The 23549-nt window shown below is 44.3% G+C and overlaps 1 protein-coding gene across 2 annotated transcripts in view; it reads left to right on the top strand.

Annotated features, from left to right (window-relative positions):
* tara (SERTA domain-containing protein 2 taranis) overlaps positions 1–23549 on the top strand; it is a 37516-nt gene that overhangs the window by 5847 nt on the left and 8120 nt on the right. Inside the window, exon 2 of one of the 2 annotated variants that reach the window (XM_019052526.2) lies at positions 21107–21208. The exons of the other annotated variant lie outside the window; for it this stretch is intronic. Coding sequence (XP_018908071.2) covers positions 21185–21208 — 24 coding nt within the window. The 5' untranslated portion in view covers positions 21107–21184. The remainder of the gene's footprint in view (positions 1–21106; positions 21209–23549) is intronic. 2 annotated transcript variants of the gene reach the window in all.

Raw genomic sequence — 23549 nt, 5'->3', positions numbered from 1 at the left:
TGTCCCTTTCGCGCCGTCCCGGCAAGGAACATACATGGACAACTCACCTTATTGCGTGGTTCTCCTTCAAAAAACATGGCGGCAATATGCTCGGCTCTGGAGCACGAATAGTTGCTCGAAATAGCTATGTCAGTGTACCACTCTGTTCCGGCAAAGAACACACACTGTTTAGTTCTATCGAAGACTTTTTTTAACCCCATTTGTTGAAGACATTAACTTTGACTCAAACCAACTTTATCTCTCTTGTTCATGCTCGGTGGCGTGGCGTGCTTTGCGATATATCGATTGATACGCAACTCAAACCTATGTAAAAGATCGATTATTAGGGTGTTCGCAGCTAACACCTTACTAATCGATTCTTTACCATAGCTTCAAATGGCGAGATATCGATAATCCATCGTTCACGCCACGCCACTGTTCTTACTCATGCTGAAACCAGTCCGTCTCGGATGAGGAATCGTCTTAAATTATCTGAAACATTGCGTGCTATAATATTCGACTTTCCCGAAAAAAATTTCGCCTTTCATTTTCATGGAATCAGCATCAACTTGTCGCATCTGAATACCCCCGACCTATCACCAAGGGACCTTCGCCGCCGAAGACCCTCCGGAATCTCTTAGAAACCCTTCGTCACGGTAATACGGAATGACGTCACCCTGGAATCAGAAGGGTCGTCCTCGCTGGGCGCGGTTTTTTGTATTTCAATTTCGGAGGGTAGCCACCCTGCTCGCTCACGTGTACCAATCTCGCTGCGCGGCGGCGATGGGGTCGCGGGGAATTTTTATTTCGGAGGGTCTTGTGTTGCAACCCTGCTCTTGGGACCCGCGTCCCTCCCGTGCGCTGAGCTCCGATCTACGGTGCGGTCCCACTGAAAGCGTAAAAGGGAAGGGTGGCAGGACTGGCATTTGGTTCCCGCGCCTTCTCGTGCTGCCGCGTTAGTGCGGGCTTCGGCCTCGTTGCCAGGTTTACCTCCATTAGGAGGCGAAAAATTCCCGCAGAAATTTTTTCATCTCCACCTCGTTTCAAAATTCCCATCTACCACAGGCGATGATACGAGTTAGCTCAGTGGAAGAACATTTAAAAAAAAAAAAAAAAAAAAAAAAAAAAATGGGAATTTTTGATTCCACAGTTTTTATCATCGTCAGTGAGGTCTCCATAACCAACGGCAAAAAAATGTAGGATTGTATAAATCAGGGGTCTTAGGAAATAGAAAAATCACTTTTGTAGGTAGGTAATTTTAATTAGGTAATTTGCGCGTTTTTTCCACATTTCTCGAAATTCTACGGAGTCCATAAGGCTTTTTAAGATTTTGAGACTTCTGAAGTTCGGAAGGCTGTACATAAGAAGGAACCAATTTTTTTGACTCATCTGAAACAAATTGAACATCTCCTATTAACTTTTCCCTGCTTCTAAATGGGTCGGGAAAGGTGGTTCTTATCGCATAAAGCCATCCAGTCATTCCTCAAAATCCCTGTTTCTGATTCCTCGCCAATTTTAAGGTGCTAGGAAGTCGATTATTCGATAGTCATCATGAATCGATGAACAGCATCGCTATGCAAGGGATGCATCGATTATTTCAATAACGTACTGACCATCTCAACAGGAGCTGCAGAATATGAGATGAGAGGCTTTCCGCGCTGAGGCAGTGTCCGAAGAGTATCTCTGCAAGAAGAGGTGCAGCTCAATAACTCAGATTGCTGGTGTGAAATCACGGAACTTTGAAGTGTCTCCGTAAATCGGCGGGGCGGTGTGAAATGACAAAACTTTGAAGAGTCTCAAGAATGTTAACGCCGCGCATCGCGAAACGGCACCGATCACCGTCTATAAACGGTCAAAATCTAATTGCGATCGTCGCTTACCGCATGTTCATGACGCGCCGCACTGACTAAACCCTGTTTCACCGCGAAGCAGCTCAACAGATCGTATTCGATAAATCGAACAGGAGAGATTATATTCATATCGATTGGTTTAACATGTATACACAGCTTCGAAAGTAAATCGAGTAATCTGAGGGAATCGGTTTCCTGTGATAGGTATTTGATTATTATGGGTATAAAATGGTACTGAACAGTGAAATTGTTTGGAGTTTTCCCACCTCTAGTTTTTCCTACTTAAATTCAAAAAAATTTGTTCGAGATAATGTTCTAGTGTTTGAACCAAACGATACATCGAACCACCATAAAATTCGACCTATAGGACATAAACTTGAACAAAAATTTTAGAAACTAAGTTGGACAATAGATTACGTAAAATTAGGATGAGATACATATTTTTACCAGACTTAAATGATTTTCTCCCCCTTTGAGTTCATGATTCATTACTTTGTATGTGTTCGATGGTAACTCCAAAGAATGCGAAAAGCAATTTTGAGATTGATTGAAATAGATTTAAAAACCTAGTCAACTTTCAATGACAAGAAGAACAGTTAGAACGGTTAGCACGATTTCAAACGTAAGCGCCTTCAAGCCTGTATGATACTCTAAGCTTCGCTCAGGAGTTAATTTAGTTGCGTAACCCAACCGAACCCAACTTCGGTCGCTATATCGCGCCAGTTTCACCCAGGAATGCGATAGGGCATGCGTGTTAGTCGGCACACCATCGATATACCTGACGAAAAATATTTTTCTCATCCCTTTTCTATGACATTTATGTCTACATTGAATAATTTTGTTAAGTTAAACTCATAGTTTTTAAAATTTAGTCCTACTTGACGTGGATTGATTCCCCATCGCTTCCATCTGTACTTTACTCCGTTTGCAATTTTCCTATTTTGTATTTATGGTTGGCTCAATACGCCTTCATAATGTAGGAAAAAAATATTACCCTCGCTCAAAATTTTCCATCTCCCATCCGAGCATTCGAAGTGGCAGGTTTTTAACAAGTACGACTTTTAATCACGCTTTTCTGGTGTATCTGCTACACCAGCAGGCGCACCGAAAGCTTTTTCCTTCAATTTTTGCGTGTTTTAAAATTTGCCTAACGCCGCGGTTAAAAAAAAACCAAAACTGGAAAAACCCCGAAAGAACGAAAACACGTATTCATCTCTTCTCTCAATTTCTATCGCAATTTCGCGGCATTTAATCCAAAATTTCCATTCATATTTGGCTACATCCTTCGGGAACCATGGAACCCCTTACGGTTTACGTATACAATTCAAGGAAATTTTACCTCTGAGTTTGCTTGTGAAATTTTTAATAATGTTAGTTTTCACAATTGCATTTAATTTGAAACGCATGCTCTCCTAATTCAAATGAAATTTCACGTCATTTTACACTTAACGCATAATTTAAGGAAATATCACTTCTGAAGCAGTAATTACAGGAAAGTCCAGTACCCAATTTCAGGAAATTACACTCGTTTGAAATTTTTAAAACATTTCACTAAAACAAAAGTCTCTTGGGTCCGATTTCCCCAATTCTATCAGGATTTGAAGAAAAATCGGTTGTAAAATTAGGACTCGAGAAAAGTCGGCCGTCCAAACGGTTCTTTTTTTTTTTTTTATGAGCCATTTTTGTGAAGTTACGTTCGCCAATTTTCTCACAATTTTTCTCCGCAAAAAATCAGGATTTGGAAAAATTGTGGAGCCAGGACTTCCCAAAATGGAAAAAAAAAACTAGACACCCTGAAAATCTTAATTTTCATTGGTTTTGGGGTACATCTATTGTTTAACACTTTAGTACCTTCCTAGTTCAAAAATTCTTCTTGAGTTTAAAAAAAAAAATTCAATCTTTGTAATCAGTGGTTTTGGGCAATCCTCACGGGGAACCCGCAAACCCCCTGGCAGGTCACCTCAGAGGGCGCCATGTGGCAACGCTCGGGAGCCGTTCAAGGGAATAATATACGAGGAGGAATTACGAGGGGAGTGGGAGCCGTCCTTCTCCCCGGCCCCGGGACGGAGACCCTCCAGCCCGGCTCCGCGGCGCGGGTTCCCCCTGCCGAGCGACACAAATTCGAACCCTCGCCTTCTCTCCCTTCGGCTTTCCTGCCCCTCCGCCGCTCCCACCCCGGCGGCGGCAACGGCAAAGCATCCCTATCCCTGCTTCCCCCCGCTCGTCCTCGTCCTCTTCGCCGTCGCCGCGGAGGAAGACTCGAAATAGATTCCCGATTCCCGCCGCCCGGCGAAGAACGTAAATTTCCCCGGCAGGGCCATGAATCATGCCCGCGTCCGCCCCGGCAAGTGCGGATATTTTTGGGCCCCTCCACGGCTTTGACTTTGAAACTGGGCTAACACGTGGTCCTCGGGGGCTTTTCCAAAGCATGCTCGGATCAGGAGATTTTTTTAATTTTTTTTTTTTTGGAGTGTTTCGCATAAGGATTTTCCCGACTCTCCCGATTCTATCAGGATTTGAGAAAAATCGGTCGTAAAATCAGGATTTGAGAAAAGTCGGCCGTCCAATCGGATTTTTTTATCGAGCTATTTTTGTGAAGTTACCTATATTGCTCCGCCAAAAATCAGGATTTCCCTAAATTTGTTTCCATTTTTTTCCTGCGTAATTATTTCGAAGCTTTTGAGAATTTGTGTATACCACCAATAGGACCTCTCCCAAGATAGATTTTTTTAAAAAAAAAAAAAAAAAAAAAAAAAAAAAAAGTTCTCCATTGTTTTTTTTTGTTAGTATCTGTATCCCTCACTGGAGATAAAAAGGCTCTTAGATCCAGAGTCTAGACTCTTAAAAAATGCAACAAAAAAAAAATACTCCTGATTGCATCGGATTTTTGAATCGAAAGCTGAGACTCAATTTTAGCGGATTTTGTTTTCATTCAAGCTAAAATCCGATTCAATCGCTGTGAGTCTTCTTTTCAGAGCCTGAAAATCCTGATTGCCGTTTTAAAATGTAACTGGGGTTGCCAGTGGGTTTTGCGCAAATTTTTCATCGTAAACTCATAAGCTAGTTGATAGCTGATAGTGTTTCCTTCCTTCTACTGTGGTAAAAAGATGTGCGCAACCGAAGAAAAAGAAGCATACTAGAGGAATCGTTCGATCATTGCGTCATCGCCCCACCTTAGCGCGCAATATTAGAGCCAATGTATATTATGTTGAGCCAGGAGACTTTTGAGAACCTCAGAGGACGGACCTTTAAATTGTTTTTTTCTTAGGTATTAGCCTCGGCGATGAAAACTACTTCTACTTCCCTCTGCGGTGAGAATACTTACTTACGAACTGCGTTACTGCGTTGCGAAAAATACTCAGAATACGCGAACAAACAAGCCATACTCGAGATGAGGTTGGACTTTCGTAGCGGCGAGCGATTTGAATGCCACGCTGCGCGGCGCGACCCGCGTAATCGCTCTAAGTTTAAGGTTGGACGAACCACCGCCAAAAAGCACTCGATCCCGATTGGAGGCGCGTTGCACTTGCGTCGTTTTCGTTTTTCCCGGGCGAAGCGAGTTGATGCGCTGAGAGCCCGCGTCGCGTCGTCGATGCGATAAACCCGCGCCTTATCACTCGACGCTCCACGCTTCTCTGTTGACACTGCCGTCACTCCTAGGAGTGGCCTCCCGATGAGGATTTCAGGCGTGCTCTGCGATGAATCGATCGACCTGCCTATTATAAGTATGGGAAAGTATCGATTGTCGAGGTGTTCGGAACGGAGCATTCAATAATCCATTCTTCACCTTAAACCCAATTGGGAATATCGATAATCGATTTTTCACGCTTCGGTCATCGCTCACTCTGCGATGAATCGATCGATCTCCTGTTTAAATCTATTGGAAAGGATGATTATCGAAATGTTTGCGCCGATTTCGAGTTTGAATCGATTCTTTTCCGTTTATTCAAATCATTCAAAATTGTCTACATTAATTTACCCTTAAATCTTTTAAATTGGTAGGGAATTAACACCTAGATATTTGAATAATTTTCTTTAAGCGAAAATAAAATCTGAGAATTTTTCCTCAATTCCTCCGTAGCGTGCCATTTCTAATTCCGGCCATCATGCCAGCGTCTTTGAAATTAACTTTAGCTTCACGCGAATTATAACGTAGATTGATCAGAAAACGAGCAGAGTTCAACTGAAAAAGAAATCTCCGGAAAGTATTAAAGTTTGAAGTGAATTACATGGGGAAAAGGGTCCGATCAAATTCAGTAACGGAACATCTACCACTAATATTCATCAATACGAAGAAATGATATCAATTCACTTGATCTAATCAGTGTGCGTCGCATGGACGATGCATTGATAGCGAGTGAGGTAAGGCGTGCACTCCCAAGAGCGTCAAACCCAACCAAGCAACTATTTTAACCTCCGTGTAGGCGCGCGGTATCAAGGAAAAATGAAGGCGTTTTTTCCGCCGTCGCTTCGATTCTTCGAACTCTCGTTTCTTCCGCCGAGTCAACGCATGGTTGCCACTAGATTTTCTTCCCGATGAATTTCTCGTTTATCCATAACGGCGTTAATGCGAATTCTTCTCTAACCTGACAACGGCAGCTATTTTCAGTTGTGTGCGGGAGTGAGCCGATACAGCGTTGCCAAGAATCTTCGATTTTCCCATCGGACGTAATATGAAGTAGGCGAATTTTGTACCGAACAACGGCACCTCCGATGCCGATGGTGGCCGTGGCGGTTTGATGTTGCGCGGCATCAGTGCTCGATCGCCGTTGCCAGTTTTCACGAAAAATCACGTATTTTTCATCGAATGAGGCGGGGAAAATTGATTTTTTCAGCTGGATTTGACGGTTGTGCGTCCGTTGCCCGTAGTTTCTCGGATGAACGCGGCGCGTCGCGTGGTCGCCGCTCACCTGAGTTGAGTTCGCGTGGATGCCAAGTCGGAGTTTCATCACTTTCCGTTGCAAAACCAACGCCCTTCGCACGCATGTTGTGGTGTGGTTTGTGAAAAAATTCGGTTCGGAATAACCGTACGATGAAGGAAGAGAGAAATAAATCGGGGGAGATGAATGATGATTCTCTGACGAGGGTATTCTGCACGGCTCTGAAATGCTGAAACTTTCAGCCAACGTGTGCTTTTTTTCAGTTTTTAGAACTATGTGCGTCAGCTAATTTTTCTAGTTCCTCGAAACAAAATTTTTAGGGTTCGTAGTCGTTTGGTTCCTCTCCGGTAAACTCGGTCCAATGGGTCAGTTGCGCTGGTCACAGAATCGTGTTTTGATACTTGATTCTTCTAGATGAGCTAAAAAGAATAAAATCCGTCTAAACTGCGACTTCCTACGTTCAGTATTAACCAAGATATCGTCCTTTGAAAAGTCGGGTTTTTGACGTCATCCACCGCGGTAGTGACACCCGTGGTTTCTTCCACCTTGTTTTCATCTGCGTTTGACGTAGAGTAAGCAGTGCTAATGTGCGCCACACCAACTGATGAAAACAAGGTGGAAGAAACCAAGGGTGTCACTACCGCGGCGGATGACGTCAAAAACCCGACTTTTAAGTGGGCGATACCTCTGTTAATATTGAGCGTAGAAAGTTGCCGTTTGGACAGATCGTATTATTTTTAGCTGATCTACAAGAATCGAGCCTCAAAACACGATTCTAGGACCATGCAGCGCAACTGAACCATTGGTGGGGGTTGCATCGCATCCCCTGAAACTCCTCGAAATTTCAAGGGATGTGAATTTTCACTTTTTATGAAATTCATTCCTTGAAATTTCATTTTGCATCCCTGGGTCTCAGTCGTATTAGAGTAACTTTATAGGGAGAGTATGGACAACTCGAAAATGTGGAGGATAGGTCTGACCAGGTCATGCAGTTCTTGGGGCCCAAAAAGGCAGCCAACCTATGAACTCGTGGTACTTATTTCAACTCCAGGAGCAGGCTCAGTGAACCTGCTCTTGGAGTTGAAATTGGAGTGAACCTGGTTCACCAATCAAAAATTATAAAAGCACATACGAAACTTTGATTTACTAATCCTTTGTTTGCAAACTTTGATTTTGCAAACTTTGATTTTGCATACATTTTCTCAGTTTCAAAGTCTTAATCCTTTAAAACGCTTGTCTACAATGCGCTGTCGGCCATATTGATTAATGTTTCAAATGCATAGGTTGGCAGCGACTTTTTTCTAGTGATTTTCGTTTTTCACTTTATCGCCCTTCTGGGCCCTGAGAGCTACATAAATCGAGTTGTCTGTACTCTCCCTATACTGGTACTCCAAGTCGAATAGCCCGTTTTTCCCGGATCTCGGCGGCGGCGGTTGGCAGCCATGACTTGCGGCCGGCGGAGGTGGGCAGCCTGGCGCTGAGGCCGAGCGGCGCGGCGACAGGCGACGCGACGCCGATAGTGACTCGCGGGCCCCGAAACGGCGAGCCCGGCGCCGAGCCGAGTCGTGGCATGCGGCTTTCTCCTCGCTCGCTCGCCGAGTCGCAGTCACCCTGAGAACGAGCCGTGGCCGCCCGCCCGCGCCCGCTCCGACGAGAACCAGTCTGCTCGCCAGCCGCAGCTCGCGCTAACGGCCGCCTCGCCCCGCGATCTGGCAGCTATCGCGCAGCGCTGTTGTCGACTTTGGCTCGAAAATGAGGAATTTTAAATCACAGGCTCGGGCTAGAGCCAGAGATGCAAAATCAGGGTGTCTACAAGTCCGGAAATAGTACTGATTTTTTTAAGGGCGGTCCGGAAGTACTGAAAAAGTGTGGAAATTCCGCAAGATGGTCCGGAATTTTGTCATTTTTTTTTATTTTAAAATCCCGGGCCCGGGATAGAGCCAGAGATGCAAAATGAGTCGCCGATTTTCAGGGGCTGAGTATGCAACCCGCAACGGGTATCCGAGAATGCGACGAGAAACTCCGAACTATTTCTGTGAGTTTCCTGGAGCACTTAGCCTATTGCTACAGGATGTCTACCGACGGAAAAAAAAAACTGGGGGGAAACCAGGAAATTCGATGGCATCAGGAAAATCTGTCATGGATCAGGAAATTCAGAACGCCTCAATCCTTTTTAAGACAATTTGAATCGTTTAATTAAATCCGTGAAGCTCCAAAAATCTATCAACTGCTCCTGCATAGAATTTTCGTTCAAATTTTACGGGGCGATCACCTCAAACCCCCCTCCCCCAAGCAAATCCACCCCTCATCACAATGCGGGGACATTCCGCGGCTCACGAGTACTGTAGTTGCATGTCAAACACCGAGGGCCAAAAAATCGTACCTGGATTTTCCCCCTTCTGAAAGTTGCACGTGACTGAAACGTGCGATTCTTCAGTCGAAACATGAAATACATGTTTGCTGCGCAAAACGACGGCAAAAAAGAGCGGGACTCGCTCCGTAAGTCGCGAGGCGACGCAGTAGCACATTCTAATTTACACACGTTTTTTTGCACGTTTTTATTCGGCGCTTTGACGTCACCACCCCGCCGTCTCTCATCCAACGGGGGGCTTCGGGCATGGACGTTGTGTTGCATCTACGTTACGCCGCAATTTTTGCGATTAACCTCATTCAGGGTGACGAGTTCTCGTAAAGTCAGGGAATTTTGTGCAACCCTGAAGAGTCGGGGATCTTTTTCGATTGCAAGAGACTTCCCGTTTAAACGATTTCGGAAAAATAATTTTTATGAGAAATCGCCCCCCCCCCCCCCCCCCTCGAGAAAAATTTCCAAATTCAGGGAATTTTATGGTTAAAGTTCCCATTAAGTCGAGGAATTCGACATTCCTTGAAAACTTGTCACCCTATGATCTTTCATGATCCCCCGGACCTTCCTCGAAAAAAATTTCCAAATTCAGGGAATTTTATGGCTGAAGTTCCCATTAAGTCGAGGGGTTCGGAATTCCTCGACAACGTGTCACCATATGATCTTTCATGATCCCCCGGAAGCAAGCCTCCTCGTCCCCCGGGCGTTCAAATCGAAGAAAGGTATTTTCATTTTTAAAACGACGATCTTGAACGGTCGGAAACACCGCCAAAAAAAATTGCTGCAGCTGGAAACGGCGGCTCGGATTTCACGTCGTAAGTCAAAATCGAGACCGAGCCACAACGCGCTCGGCCGCGACTACGGGAGCCGAGTAGCGCATCGAAGCCTAGCCGTCCTGACAAAAAACCAAGCAGCCCGCTGAAATCAACACTCCGCTCTAACGCAGCTGAAAATAAAATTTCGATTTTTAGTTTTGACCTCGTGAGTCCCGCAGCCGTGAACGAACTATAGGGCTCTGCGGAAGCAGAAACTACGAGCAGCTCTGCATGCCGTGCTAAGGAAGAACACCGTTTGAGCCTTCAGACGTTGCTGAACTTCCTTTGACAAAACTTGAATGGAGATGTTGCATGTGTAAGGAATTTGCGATTTGACTGTTGATTCCTATGTAAAATTTCGCAAGAAACACGATGGTGCCACTGGTTTTCTCTGAAATCAACTCCCAAGCTAAAAAACAGCTTTTAAGTTGAGGCCAAAATGGAGGGGATATCCCACGCTATCTTGAGAGTCCACCTCTACATCAAAACAAACTCTCCATGCAAAGACAGGGAGCAAATACATGATCAGGGCTGCCACTTTATTTGGGGACTCCACAACTGAAAACACGGCAACCTTGCTAATGTATTTGCTCCCTAATTTTGCACGGAGAGTTTGTCTTGATGTAGAGGTGGACTCTCAGGATAGCGTGGGATATCCCCTCGATTTTGGCCTCAACTTGAGAGCTTTTTTTGAGCTTGGGAGTTGATTTCAGAGAAAACCAGTAGCACCATCGTGTTTCTCGCGAACTTTTACATAAGAATCAACAATCAAATCGCAAATTCCTCACACATGCAGCATCTCCATTGTCTCGCGACCAATGAAAAACCGGTGCACACAAGTGGCCATACTCTGTCTGTAAAGGCACTCTAACACTGGAAAGCCCAGAAACTCACAGTTCACGGATCCGCCCGTTTTCCGCAACCCGGGAGACTTGGGAACCTGATCGGAACGGTATCGATAGCATCGACGAAACCTGTTACATCAGCCGAGATCTAATTAGTCCATTAGCGTATGTTTATCGCGGCGGGCGCACGCTGATCGCCGGCGCTGGCGGGTGGACGCTGGACGCGCGAACAGCCAGCCACTCGCGCGAATAGCCATCCACTCGCGCGAACGGCTCTGACGCAGAGCCGCGATTATTTGAACGGTACTCGGACCGACGACTGCCTGGTCGGCGTCGCCGCTTCTGCCCTTGAAATTTATTTTTACTCGACGCCGCTCGCAGCGCGGCCCGCGCGATTGTGATGAAATTGGAAAGAGGAAGAAATTTCTCAAAATTAGTGTTATTGTTCGCTCCCGCGAGAGCAGCAGCGTCTCGGTCGCCTCCCCCTGCCCTGCCCCCCGCCCCCCCTTCTCGGCGACCACGTGGAGTTATAATTACTCGCTAGCGTCACCGCGGGGTTGAGCGGTAGCAGTGGGAAAAGTTGTAAGTTTCCGAGCCAGACTACTCCTGGGGGTTTCGGCATCTTGTCGTGCTTGTAAAGTCCCGATTCAAGTACTTTAATAGGGAGTGTACGGTTCTGCCAAGGTATGGAGCTCTCAGGGTTGAAAAGGGCAGTCAACCCTCCAACCCGAAAACGTCACTGCTGCAATCTTCAGACTCTAATATCAAACCAAGATGACCAAGAATGTCCGTGAATAAACGTTCTTCCGCAACAATGTGTAAATTTACGCAAAAACTAAGTCGAATACATGCTTTACGAACGACGACTCGTAATGATTGCAATAATAAATCACTCTCGATAATTTGAATTCATAGGTTAGCTGCCCTTTTGGACCTTAAATGCTCCATGGCCTAACCTCAAAATTACTGACGTACTCTAGGTCTCCAAAATATACTGTTTGTGGGTTGGCACTGTTGTACGCGTCGTCGCACCGCCAATCTTCAAATTTAATTCTGGGACTGAGCGCCCGCGGCGCTGGGATCCCGTCAACCTGTCAGCCGCGAAATTTTCGCGCGCACATTTTCACTTTTTTATCGCGCGCCAGGCCGCCATGACGGGGCCTCCCGTTTTAGACCGCGGCGCACAGTGGATCGAGTCTACCAGATAGGTCGGACATGACATTTCTTACTCAAACGGCAAATTTTGATGTTTATATTGTCACATTTTAAATTTCAATGGGTGTTTTAAGAAGGAAATTTTACGATGAAACCAATGGAACCACTTTTAGAGCCTCAAGGATTTGTATGAACAGAGTTATAAGCGTTTAAAGCTCCCAAATTTTGTCCGACCTCTTCTTTTGACCCAAACCAATGTGCGGCGTTTGTCGGTTCGCGCCTGTGGAATGCAAAAGGGTGAAGATGAAGATCGGGATATCTTCCAGTCCCCGTTATGACAAATGAAGGAGTCACTCCAGTGCTAACGGAGTAGAATTTATTCGTTGACACCGTGTCCGATGAAAAACAAGTCGAGAAATGCGTTTTATCACATCTACGTTCCAAGGGTACAGGGTCAAGGGTCTGAGCCTGCGTCACGGATGCGTTACGGAGAGGAGGAAGAGTGCAGAACTGCGATACGTAACCCTCGAATCTGCGCTAACATCGATTTTTTGAAGTTTGGAAACGAAAAATCGACGCGAGGTGGTAATTCTTCATCCGAATTATATCACAAAAATCCAGTTGAATCGGAGGGAGAACAGAATGTCACGTAGGTATTTTCTAAGGGAGCGTAGACGAATGCATAACGGTTAGATAGTAGGAGAGTCAGAAAATCCGATTTTCATTGTTACGTATTTTAGGAACGGCCCCTAACATGGTTCGTTTGACTAGTATACTTGCACAACAGATCGTTAAACGAGAATTCGTCGACCGGCGCGACAAGCCCACCAAAACGCACAAAGGCTATTTGTCATACAATAAATTAAGGTAAATTTAAAAAATGAGAGAGTGAAAAAAAAAGAGACAAAAACCACACAACCCGCCTTAAAATGTTCGATCGGCAAGGTGTAGAGATGAAAAACTTGCGAGTGAGCTTTGAAATGCGTAAAAGCGTGGATGAGCCGGAGCACTCTTACAAAATGCACTCAATGCCTCTACCAGCAATGACATTGTGCCTCATTATGCCCTCCTTCCTCCTTTTTTTCCTTTTATATTTTCTTTCACTCTAAAAACTGTCAGGTGGTTGCTTTTAATTATGATGGTTTTTCCGTCTGTATCGACACAAATCGTGCTACTTTTTTCATTGCCATGTTGGCAGTTACCAATAGAAATTCAAAATAGTCTACAATGCGCTGATGTGTGCAGAGAAAATATTTATGATCCCTAGCACCCAGACCCTATAACCCGTTCCAACTTAGCAACCTTTTCGCACAAGCCACTGATGTAACGCCTCAGCTCTGTTTCCACGATTAAAATGGAGCAAGCGAAGCGAGACTCCGATGCGATCGCTGATTGTTGCCCATCAAAAAAAGGCTCCTCTCTTTTTAGATCAACATAGGTATCTCACGAAACGAGTATCGAATATGTCCTTTGATACTCCATTCATGATTCATCCCGATCCAAAATGAGAGGCACCTCTAAATTTTGACGGGAAACACCCAACAGACGCATACATGTCCCATTTTGTACCTGGAAACATAGGCTTTTAAATTGAACATTTTCTTCTTACTGACAGTTGAGTCCCCCTATACTGAGATTAAAGACAAAACGACTCCATTTCTGATTGGTTCTCGTATTTTAGGAATTCAGAGTGTCACAAACGGGATTAAAGATTACATTTTCACCGATTGCAAAGATTATAATGTAGAATGGACCGGGGAATAACGGGTTCGACAAGGAACAAACGGAATGAGCGAAGGAACGGAGAAAGGAATTTGAGAATGGGCCGATCAAAGATTACGAAAAACTGCTAATTTATGTAATCTTTATTCCCGTTTGTGACACCATGAGGGGGGGTTGTCTTGACTCTCAGTATACAGGGACTCTAGTTTCCAGTGGAGTCCCTTCATAGAGAGAGTTGAGACAACTCGGCTTATGGATGTCACAAACGGAAATAAAGATTACACAAATCGGACGTTTTTTGTAATCTTTGATCAACCCATTCCCGAATTCCTATCTCCGTTCCCTCTCTCATTCCATTTGCTCCTTGCCGCACCCCGACTCTCTGGTCTACTCCAGTTTATAATCTTTGCAATCGGTGAAAATGTAATCTTTATTCCCGTTTGTGACACTGTGGAGGCCTAAAATAGGGAACCAATCAGGAATGGATTCACATTGTCTTGACTCTCAGTATAAAGGGACCCTACTGGAAACTAGACGTAGTAAATATGAGGCGCGCGGTGTCACCACTCGTGACGCGAACAAGTGTTCTCCGCGGCCCGGCTTACGCGACTAGTCCGCTCTGAATGGAGCTTTACGCGAGGAGTCGCCCGCCCCCCGCCCCCGCCCCGGCGCCCGCCCGCCCGCCGACATATAAAACTCGTCGGAAGTCGGTACTCGGATGTGTACGCTGCATAATTTTGAGATGGAGGTCCCGAAGGCGCGAGTCTTGGGAGAGCGGGACGCGCCCGGGCCCGGGATGAATGAGCGTGTAGAAGTAGTGACGGCGGATTGGCCGACGACGCCGCGCAACAGGTGATGCGCCGCGCGGGCGGGGGAGGGGGGCGGGCGGGCGGGCTGGAAAAGTTAGTAATTTGAGCCAATGATAACATACTTGTTGCATTCTTCCACATCCATCCACCTATGTAAAGGAGGGCATGCCGTGCGCCGCGGATTTATCTATTATCGCGTGCCCGGTCAGCCTCCCTGCCCGTCGCGTCGCGCGCCTTCCACATGGTCCTCCGGCCCGGAGCCGCTTTTTATTCGCCGATCGCTCCCACGTACGCGTCACCCTCGGTCGCCGCCCGATTAATGTGTTCGGTGATCGTTGGTTTCTGCGTCACGTGGTTGCGTGCCTCTCCAACAGGAACGTAACCTCACTTTTCCACGTGTTCGGGTCGATTTTAATTGGGAAGTCGAGTGGATTTGAATGACTGTTATTCCTGGTTTGGGTCTTTGTTTTGTCCAGTGGTCTCATTCCGTGACCGTCAAAAGTTTCGGGATTTGGAACTTTTTTGTCCCGATATCTCGCACACCATGACCGTCAAAAATTCGGGGATTCCTTATAAATTTTTCAAATGTTCCGAGAAAGTTCCGGAAAATGCGAAAAATCCGGAACAATTCGGGAATTTAAAAGTACGGGGGAAATCAAGGAAAATCTCAAAAGTTCCGGAATTCCGAACTAGTTCCGGGAACTGTGACATTGCACTAATAGCGTCTATTAAACCGCAGCATTACACAGTACACTTAGGGCGTAGGGTTGCATCCTGTGATACCTTGCCAAAATTCCAATACAACAAGACATAGGCTCAACAATCGGACTTCTGTACACGTTTCATTTCCACTCCCTTCTTATTCTGTATCATCACCATTTAGCTGCCTAACTAACCTCCTACCATGCAAGTTGACTTGTATGACTCTCGAATGGGGGCATAGCATAATCAATCGGGTTTCTTTTTCATTTGATTAGAACGCCTCCGTATCCTTGGTCTGAGTTCTTTTAGTCTTTGCTCGTTTTATTTTCTATTGGGCAAAAACGCGCTCATTTTCGGTTTTCAATCGTTGGTGAGTTCCGCGTTGAATAGCATCCAGTTTGTCGAACCATCTCTGGCTTAAAATGGAGGAGCCACAGCGTTTCTCATCAGCCTTTATCCAATGAAGAATAATGTTCTCATCTCAAGAAAAATTCTCATTCAGGAGGAAGCCATGGTATCAATGGCGCAGACATCAGGCTAATACTACCGAACTTTTCGCCACAGTGGCTCGAGGCGCCTTCAAGTTATGAGTTATGCAACCGCAACCACTCGCGTGCGTACAGAGGAATCCACCGCGTTGTATAAGCGCGAGTTCACCGCGCTCCCCAATTGCGAAACCGTGTGTGATCGTCAGTCGATCCATCGCAACTTCCACTCTTTTCAATGTAATGCGTAGTACTTCGACCTATCGGAATCTCGACCTATCGAATTTTCGAGCCATTCCTGCGGAAAGGCTGTTCTACGGCGGCAGAGAATTCGACGGTGGAGCCCAGAATGAAGTCAGGAATGGTGGCGCGGCGGCGGTTTCGATTCAATTTTTTTTTTTTTCCGCAATTATCTCTCAGTCTTCTGTCTGAAGGTCGAGTTACGTGGATTTCGCAGTCGTCAGTCGGTTCGTCGGCTTCCCGAACCCTCAAGTTTGCGAGCTTTATTTTTAGAGTTGCTTATGATTCAGTTTTTCGTTTCCCTTTCTCTCTCGTTCCGTCGCCTTCCCATCCAATCCGTCGGTATCGTGACATTAAGATGGTTTTTTTTTTTTTTTTTACCCCCCTAAGTTTTTCCGTTTTAATGGATCCCTGAGTATTCAATATTGAAATTGGTATGGTAAAATTGTATCACTTGTTCGTGTTACGATTTCTGATAGAGGACGAAATAAATATCCTCAAACTAGCGGTCAACTATCTCATTTTACTCTCATAAGTGCGAAAAATTCCAATAAAAAGCAAGGAATTTTTTGGTCTTGTAGAGCTTTGAACAGTTGGAACCTTGAGAAATCAATGCGGACTCGGAGAGATTTTTCGGTTTCTATTCGGTTCGAGTTTTTAACAGTACTAAGTAGATAAGTTTTAGCACTCCTTAGTACGGGGAAACACGTTTTTCGAGATCCCTTTTGATTTTGCGTAGAAAATTTTACAATTTTTTTAATGCCTCTTTTTTTGTGAGTTTAATTCTAAAATTGAGAGATAGTTACGGTATAAGTTTTCAGTCACGAAATTCGAAGATTTCCAATTCACAAGACTTTACCTAATGATTAAATGTTCTGTGCACCACTCTGAGTTTTTCTGAGGAAAAACAGAAACCCATAATTTCTCTGAAGGTAAAGAAAAAATCAGACTGCGATGTTCAAGAAACTAGCTGAAAAATGACCGAAAATTTAAAAAACTAAGGGTCCCCAAACCAAAACAAAAACAAAACTAGTTTCATTTTGAGGATGACGCATTAAAAGAATTTCAGTTCTAGGTATCCACAGTGTGTTAGGGAAACGTGAAAAAAAGACGGCGGAAAAAAACAAATGCATTAAGCCGCTATCAAGCATAGGCATTTTGAGGATAAGCCACAAAAAAATGTTAGGTGGAAATGTTGGCTTGTAATGAATACCTCACCGATGCCTAAAGTAAAAAAAATGAAAAAATTATGCAATATATTACCATCAAAAATATGCGCTTTAAGGGTATGCACGTACTAAAAAAATTAAGCTCTGAAAATCAGTCTGTAAGAAAGATGTTACTAATGGAAAAAAATAAAAAAATTGCAAATTTTTGCCAGATGTGTTCTCGTCGAAGCGAACTCCGCACCGCTCAGCTCTGTAAGCACTGAACAACTCTAGCTCTGAGCTTATTCGTTCTTTGAATACTTCCTTTCCCAAGATGGCGACCTAGGAGGCATTACAAATTGCTCATCTTTAAAATTGTAGAGGTCAAATTTTGCAAGCCTCCAGTGAAAGTCAACAGAAGAACTTTGCGAATAAAGCTTTGCGAGTGATCACAATAATTTTACACTCCAGCAATTCCAAACATCGCATAAAAACTCCTATGATTTAGTCGAGGTTTAAGGCAGAAACAGACCCTCTTTAAACCTTTCGAATTTTGTAATATTTTCGCCGTTGTATCCAACACGTTTTGTCGTAGCAAGCCATCGTACTCAGTCGCGTGGACCTATTCTCGAAGTCATAGTATTGAATTTGATTCGTGGCTCGTAAAATTTTCATTTCATGTTAAAAGTTAAAAGCCTCCATAATCTCTGTGTTAACCCTAGGGCATACCTTCGATAAGGAGCTGATGAAGGAAGGAGCATGAATTCGGCCGTAAGCCAACAGTTATTGCCCAACGGTACAGCTCGGCGAAACGAAGCGAGGGACGAGCGTGTTGCCTACCTCTGTGAGTTGCAGGCGCTGCGCTGCGCGCAGCGAATTAGACGAGGGCCCAGAGTCGAGCTCCGGTTGGCGTATCGATCCAACTCCAACTCCTCGCCGAGTGGTGTTTTTCCCGCCTCTGTTTTGCCGGTACCCTACGTTTCCTGCCCTCCCTCTCCCCCCCCCCCCTCACTCTCCCTCCGAGCCATCCCTCGGCCCCCTTTCGGGAAAATTGCTCCCCGCTTGCCAGCTTGCTCTGCGATAGGTTGTTTTTCTCCAGCGATGGTCTTTTTCGTCCATGGGTCGTGATGTTGTTCTCTAGTCATACTCTATGAAGGATATTAATTCGTTTCATTTATCCCATTGAAATTCTTGTTAGGATTTTGGGTGGAAAATAAATATGTATTGGAGTGTCAAGAACTCTACATGAAATCGCAGTAGTTTTAACACAAAAAAATATCTATTCCAGCATGTCATAGAGAGTAAAAGGTGTTTGCATCTCGGGCATCTTGGATTTTTTTGATGACGTAGGTCGGTACGGAGAGTTTTATCATCGATTGTGTTGGAAATGGTGTAGTTTATGGAAGATAGTCATTGTATATAAAATGTTTAAAATTATATCACGAGTTGATTTAACCAAAAAAAATCGGACGTTATGGTGGGTTTTTCATACTTCGAATTCCGGATTTTGCTGGCCAGGTTGTACCGACCTACGTTACAGGGTAAACAATCCTCAAGATGCAAACACCTGTTTTTTCGAATTCCACTTTGGTTCCTTTGTATTGATTTAGCTTCATATGCGTGCAGGGGACAGGAACCAAATACTAAAAATTGAAAATAAATAATTATAATTTGTACAAGGTCTTTGATCTTCTTAGTAAACAAAAAATTAACAAAGTTGCTTCAGTCTCAAAATTAAAATTTTGGAAAAATGAAAAATGAAAGATATGAGTCCTCAACAAGCGTTTTCAGAAAAAGTTGGTTCTTTCTCACTGGAAAAGAAAACACATTTGATCTAGAGTCCAGACTCTTCAAAACATTGACAAGAAAAAGGACTCTTGATTCAGTTAGATTTTTGCTTAAATCAAAAGGAAATCCGCTCAAATTAAGAGGCTTGGTTCTTGATTTAAGCAAAAATCCGATTGAATCAAGATTATTTTTTCTTATCGATGTTTCTAAGAGTCTAGACTCTAAATCCAATGTGTTTTTTTCCAGTGTACAAGATCTTTGATCTTCTTGGTGAACAAAAAATTAACAAATTTGCAAAATTAAAATTTTGGAAGAAAGAGAAATGAAAGATACAAGTCCTCAACAAGCGTTTTCAGAAAAAGTTGGTTCTTTCTGCTATGTACTAAACTCAATCCATTGCGAACGTAGCGCGGAGCGAGTCCCCGAGAACGGAGACAGAGCCAGCCCGCTGGGGGAGGTGGCGGGGGAGGCGGGCGGTAGAAAGACTGGCGTCGCTTCGCCCCAGCCTCGCGCGCGAGAGAGAGAACCGAGCCCGGAGTTCGCCGTAGTCTTGGTGCCCGGTGAACGGTCGTCATCGGCTGTTGGACGGTGCGGCGCGGCACGGTGGAACGGTGGAAGGTGGCGGAGAACCAACCGAACCGCCTCACAGTGGACCGAGGCGAGGTCCGACATGAAATTTTTTACTATGGAGATGTTGCATGTGTGAGGAATTTGCGATTTGACTGTTGATTCTTATGGAAATGTTCGCAAAAAACACGATGGTGCCACTGGTTTTCTCTGAAATCAACTCCCAAGCTCAAAAAAAGCTCTCAAGTTGAGGCCAAAATGGAGGGGATATCCCACGCTATCCTGAGAGTCCACCTCTACACCAAGACAAACTCTCCATGCAAAGATAGGGAGCAAATACATTGACAGGGCTGCCACTTTATTTGGGGACTCTAAAACGGAAAATGCGGCAACCCTGCTAATGTATTTGCTCCCTATCTTTGCATGGAGAGTTCGTCTTGATGTAGAGGTGGGCTCTTAGGATATCGCGGGATATCCCCTCCATTTTGGCCTCAACTTGAGAGCTTTTTTTGAGCTTGGGAGTTGATTTCAGAGGAAACCAGTGGCACCATCGTGTTTCTCGCGAACTTTTACATAAGCAACAACAGTCAAATCGCAAACTTCTCACATATGCAACATCTCCGTTTCACGAGAAAACCAATGGAACCAATTTTAGAACCTCGAAGTTTTGTGTAAACGGAGTTTCAAGCGTTTAAAGTTTCCACATTGTGTCCGACCTCTCCTATCGACTCGGTTCACTGTGCGCCAGGCGAAGGCAGCTCCGGCCTGGCCTCAGCCGCCCGTCCTTCGATGCAACATCGGGCTGGAATCCGTCGATTTTCCAATAGAAAATTGGATAGTTTCGGTTAGGTTCGGCACCGTTGATTTTCTGGTCTGTCGCCAGTTTTGGCATTCATTCCCGAAGAGAAAAACTTCGGTCCCAAGGACTGAACTTGCGTGCGTATGGGACACCAAAATTTTCGTTCGAGCCAACCGAAGTGCTCGGTCGCACGAACCGAACTTCGGTTAAGACAACCGAAGTCTTCGGTAACTTATACGAGCCGTGGTATGCCTCACGAAAACTTCAATCGCCTGAACTGAAGTTCGGTCTCAGTGACCGATAACTTCGGTTACATGTACTTAAGTGCTCCATTGTTGCTTTTCTGGTTCAAGAGCGTACCTCCATTTTTACTTAAGCTCTGTTGTTCATGTATCCCAATCCTATACTGACAAACCTCTATGAAACCTAAGTCCAATGTAATTTGGCTTTAAACATTCTCAGTGGTTGATACATTCCTACACAGGTGTGGCTGGTATCTTTTTTATTTTTATATTTATAATTTGTAAAATGATCGTTAATTGGTTATCTGTACTAAATCGTGCGGATCAAAGAGCGTTGAAGAAAGAATGCTATTCCTTTGAGACGTGGTGTGAGATTTCCTCCCTATTTTATTTTTGGTTTTTCACTTCTTTTTTTCCAGTTCCATTGATTGTATTTGTATGAAAGGGATTTACCAACAATTTGACGCACATTTGCTTTTTATGTCAGAAATCAAGTGTAAGTGTTCGATTGTCTCTGAGGTGTTCTGTCTGATGAGAGAAACTGAAATGTCCATAATCTGATGATTATAAATAATCGAACACTAATGCGGTTGATGACGAAGAAGTTTTTGTTGAGCGAAGAATCAAGAAAGTGTCTCCGTTTGTTTGGTTAAACCTCTGGTACAATCTTTGGGTTTCTAATTGCATGAAGTTCACAAGTACTCGTTTGATGTTTCAGAAATAGAAAAATTCCGAAAATTCAGAACTTCAAAAATTACCAAGGCACCTCTACGCAAACACCTACCGGCCCCCGAATATGGTCTGTCATCAAGCGCTTGAGGTGAATCAATTTTTTTTTTCCTTGAGAATGGCTCCATTAAATTTCCAGCCAGCGTGCTGCTTCCTTTTCTTAATATCTCGCCTAAAAAAGGGTCAACATCCCCCAGTGCGAGCTAGTCAATAAGTCGTTTTTTCCGGGAAATCTATGTTTAAGTTTTTTTGGAGTCAGACAATTAAAATCGCACCAATAGCTGAAGAGATGTCCCGAAAAATACAGCGCTGACACAGGTGCGGCAACTGCGACTGAAATCGCTGAAGGAATTAGTTTGTTGCAATCAACTGTCCGTTTCCCGCCAAAATAATGCGGCTGCCACGTGACGTCATGCGACGTTTGTTTTTTCAGTGGTGTCGCATTGAAGTCGTAACAGACCAGATTTAGGCGTGCGAGTTGTTTTTTCTATCTTTGCGTTGAAGTCACCAAGAATATTCTCCCGTCCATTTTCGTTTGAGCACTTAAAAATTCATTTGACTTCACGGATAAGGGCGTTGCAAGTTCTTGCATAAGTACAAACATTTTATTAGTATTCTTTAGATTGAAAGAAGCTCTGGAAGACGAAGTAAACCCTACAATTATTATTCGTGCCTAGCGTTATTACCTATGGTTTTCTTCTTGTTTTGGTCCATCGTAAAGTCTCCGCCCATCAACCTAGCAGTTTTTTTTCTTATGGTTTTTTTTTTTTTTTTTTTTTTAGTTTTAACATTTAATTAAAATACTAATGCTAGACTAGATTGAGAAATTACTCGTCCAATCCCTTTACATGCTCCACACTGTTAAATTTGTCATATATTCATCGCTAATCATGTACTTTTTACCTGCGTGATGTCGTAGTCGCGTTTTCGCCCTTTTCCCCTTATTTCTCAGCATTTTTCTTTTCTTGAGGATTCCAACGATAGAAGGTGGAGATAATAATCGAAAAAATCGAATTTTGATTCACTCTTCGGAATCATCTGTAATCATACCGCAGAAAAATCGGTATTGTTTACAACATATCCCATCCGGTCGCCCATTGTAAGATAATTACTCCCTCAAATTTCGCACTAACTTTTCTCCGATGATCCTTTTTGAGATTTTTTCTTCAGTTGTCAGGTTTTTGATCTGTACGAATCAATGAGCAAGAGAACCACAATTTGATTTATCATGTTTTTTTCTAGTCTCTCTAATATCTCGTCTCTATGGTTCCACAAAGTAACACCTGAGATGACAGCTGGAATTTCATACATGGTTCTCAGAGCCAGTTCTATCAACTCTGGTTTTTTAACAGGTGCCCTATGAGCATCTTCAAATATTACCCCCTTTTCAAGTTTTTCGGTTTTTTTCTTAGTTGCTAGGGTTACCTGCAAAATTTCATAGAAATTTCCAATCAAAGTTTTACCCAAACATTTTCTATTAAAAAAAAAAAAAAAAAAAAAAATCCGTCAACCGGAAGTTACAGAACAAAAGGTCTCAACCAGAGGCGTGGATCTGCCTTTCAGTCTGGCAGAACTCCTCTCCGATTCTGCAGGTTTCGACGCGTGAAACAATCGAAAATTTAAAATTTTCTCGATTCCCGATTTTAAATTTTCCATCGATGCGAAATTTTTGCAGTTGTACAACTCATATCGGCCCTAATCCAGTCGCAGATCGGGAATTCGCGGATGGCTTCGTGAAAACGGGAGGAAAACAGCAGCGCTTTGTTCCCGAGTCCAACGAATCGCAAGAGAGAGCCCGCCAGGTTAGGCAACCCCGCAGTGCGACGACGCAGCGTTGCCGGATCGTAAAAATCCCTCATTTTTTACTATTCCCACGAAAATACCTGGGAATTCCGAACAATTCGGCTACGCTGTATGATAATGAAGCGGGCGAAGGCGGCTAATGCTGCGCGCCACCGCACCGAGGCTCGGAGCGAAGGGGGCCCACCCGTCCGCTCAGGGAGGGGGGGAGGACCCCCGCGGGGGAGGGGGAGGGGGGCTAGCTGGCGAGGTGACCTCGATCCTCGGATCCCGACCCAAACCAGTTCTTCGAGAAACCGACTCTCTCGTGAGCTCGGCGCGGAGCGAAGACCAATTTTTTTCCTCCGCTCATTTTACTCCTTTTTTACGGCGGGCTTTTTTTTTTTTTTTTTTTTTTTCGCCGCCTTCCAGTCCTTGAATTTTAAGGACGGAAAATCGAGCCGTTCGAGGGAGAGACCGGTTCGGAGCTCGAGTCGGAACGCTATGTTTTGAAAATATCGACCCTCTGAGTTGAGACGTAGTATCTGAAGAAGAATTTTCATCCGAAATCGCTGGTATTGTTTAGAAAATTGGCTTTGCTCTTGGAGCCCGGTAGAGATTTCAGTTACCTACTGCTGAAACCGCAAAAAAAT

The sequence above is a fragment of the Bemisia tabaci genome, chromosome 10 (genome assembly GCF_918797505.1).
Source record: "Bemisia tabaci chromosome 10, PGI_BMITA_v3".
Taxonomy (NCBI): Eukaryota; Metazoa; Arthropoda; class Insecta; order Hemiptera; family Aleyrodidae; genus Bemisia; species Bemisia tabaci.
Note: the sequence above shows the minus strand (reverse complement) of the source record. Positions and strands in the feature narration are given on the sequence as shown.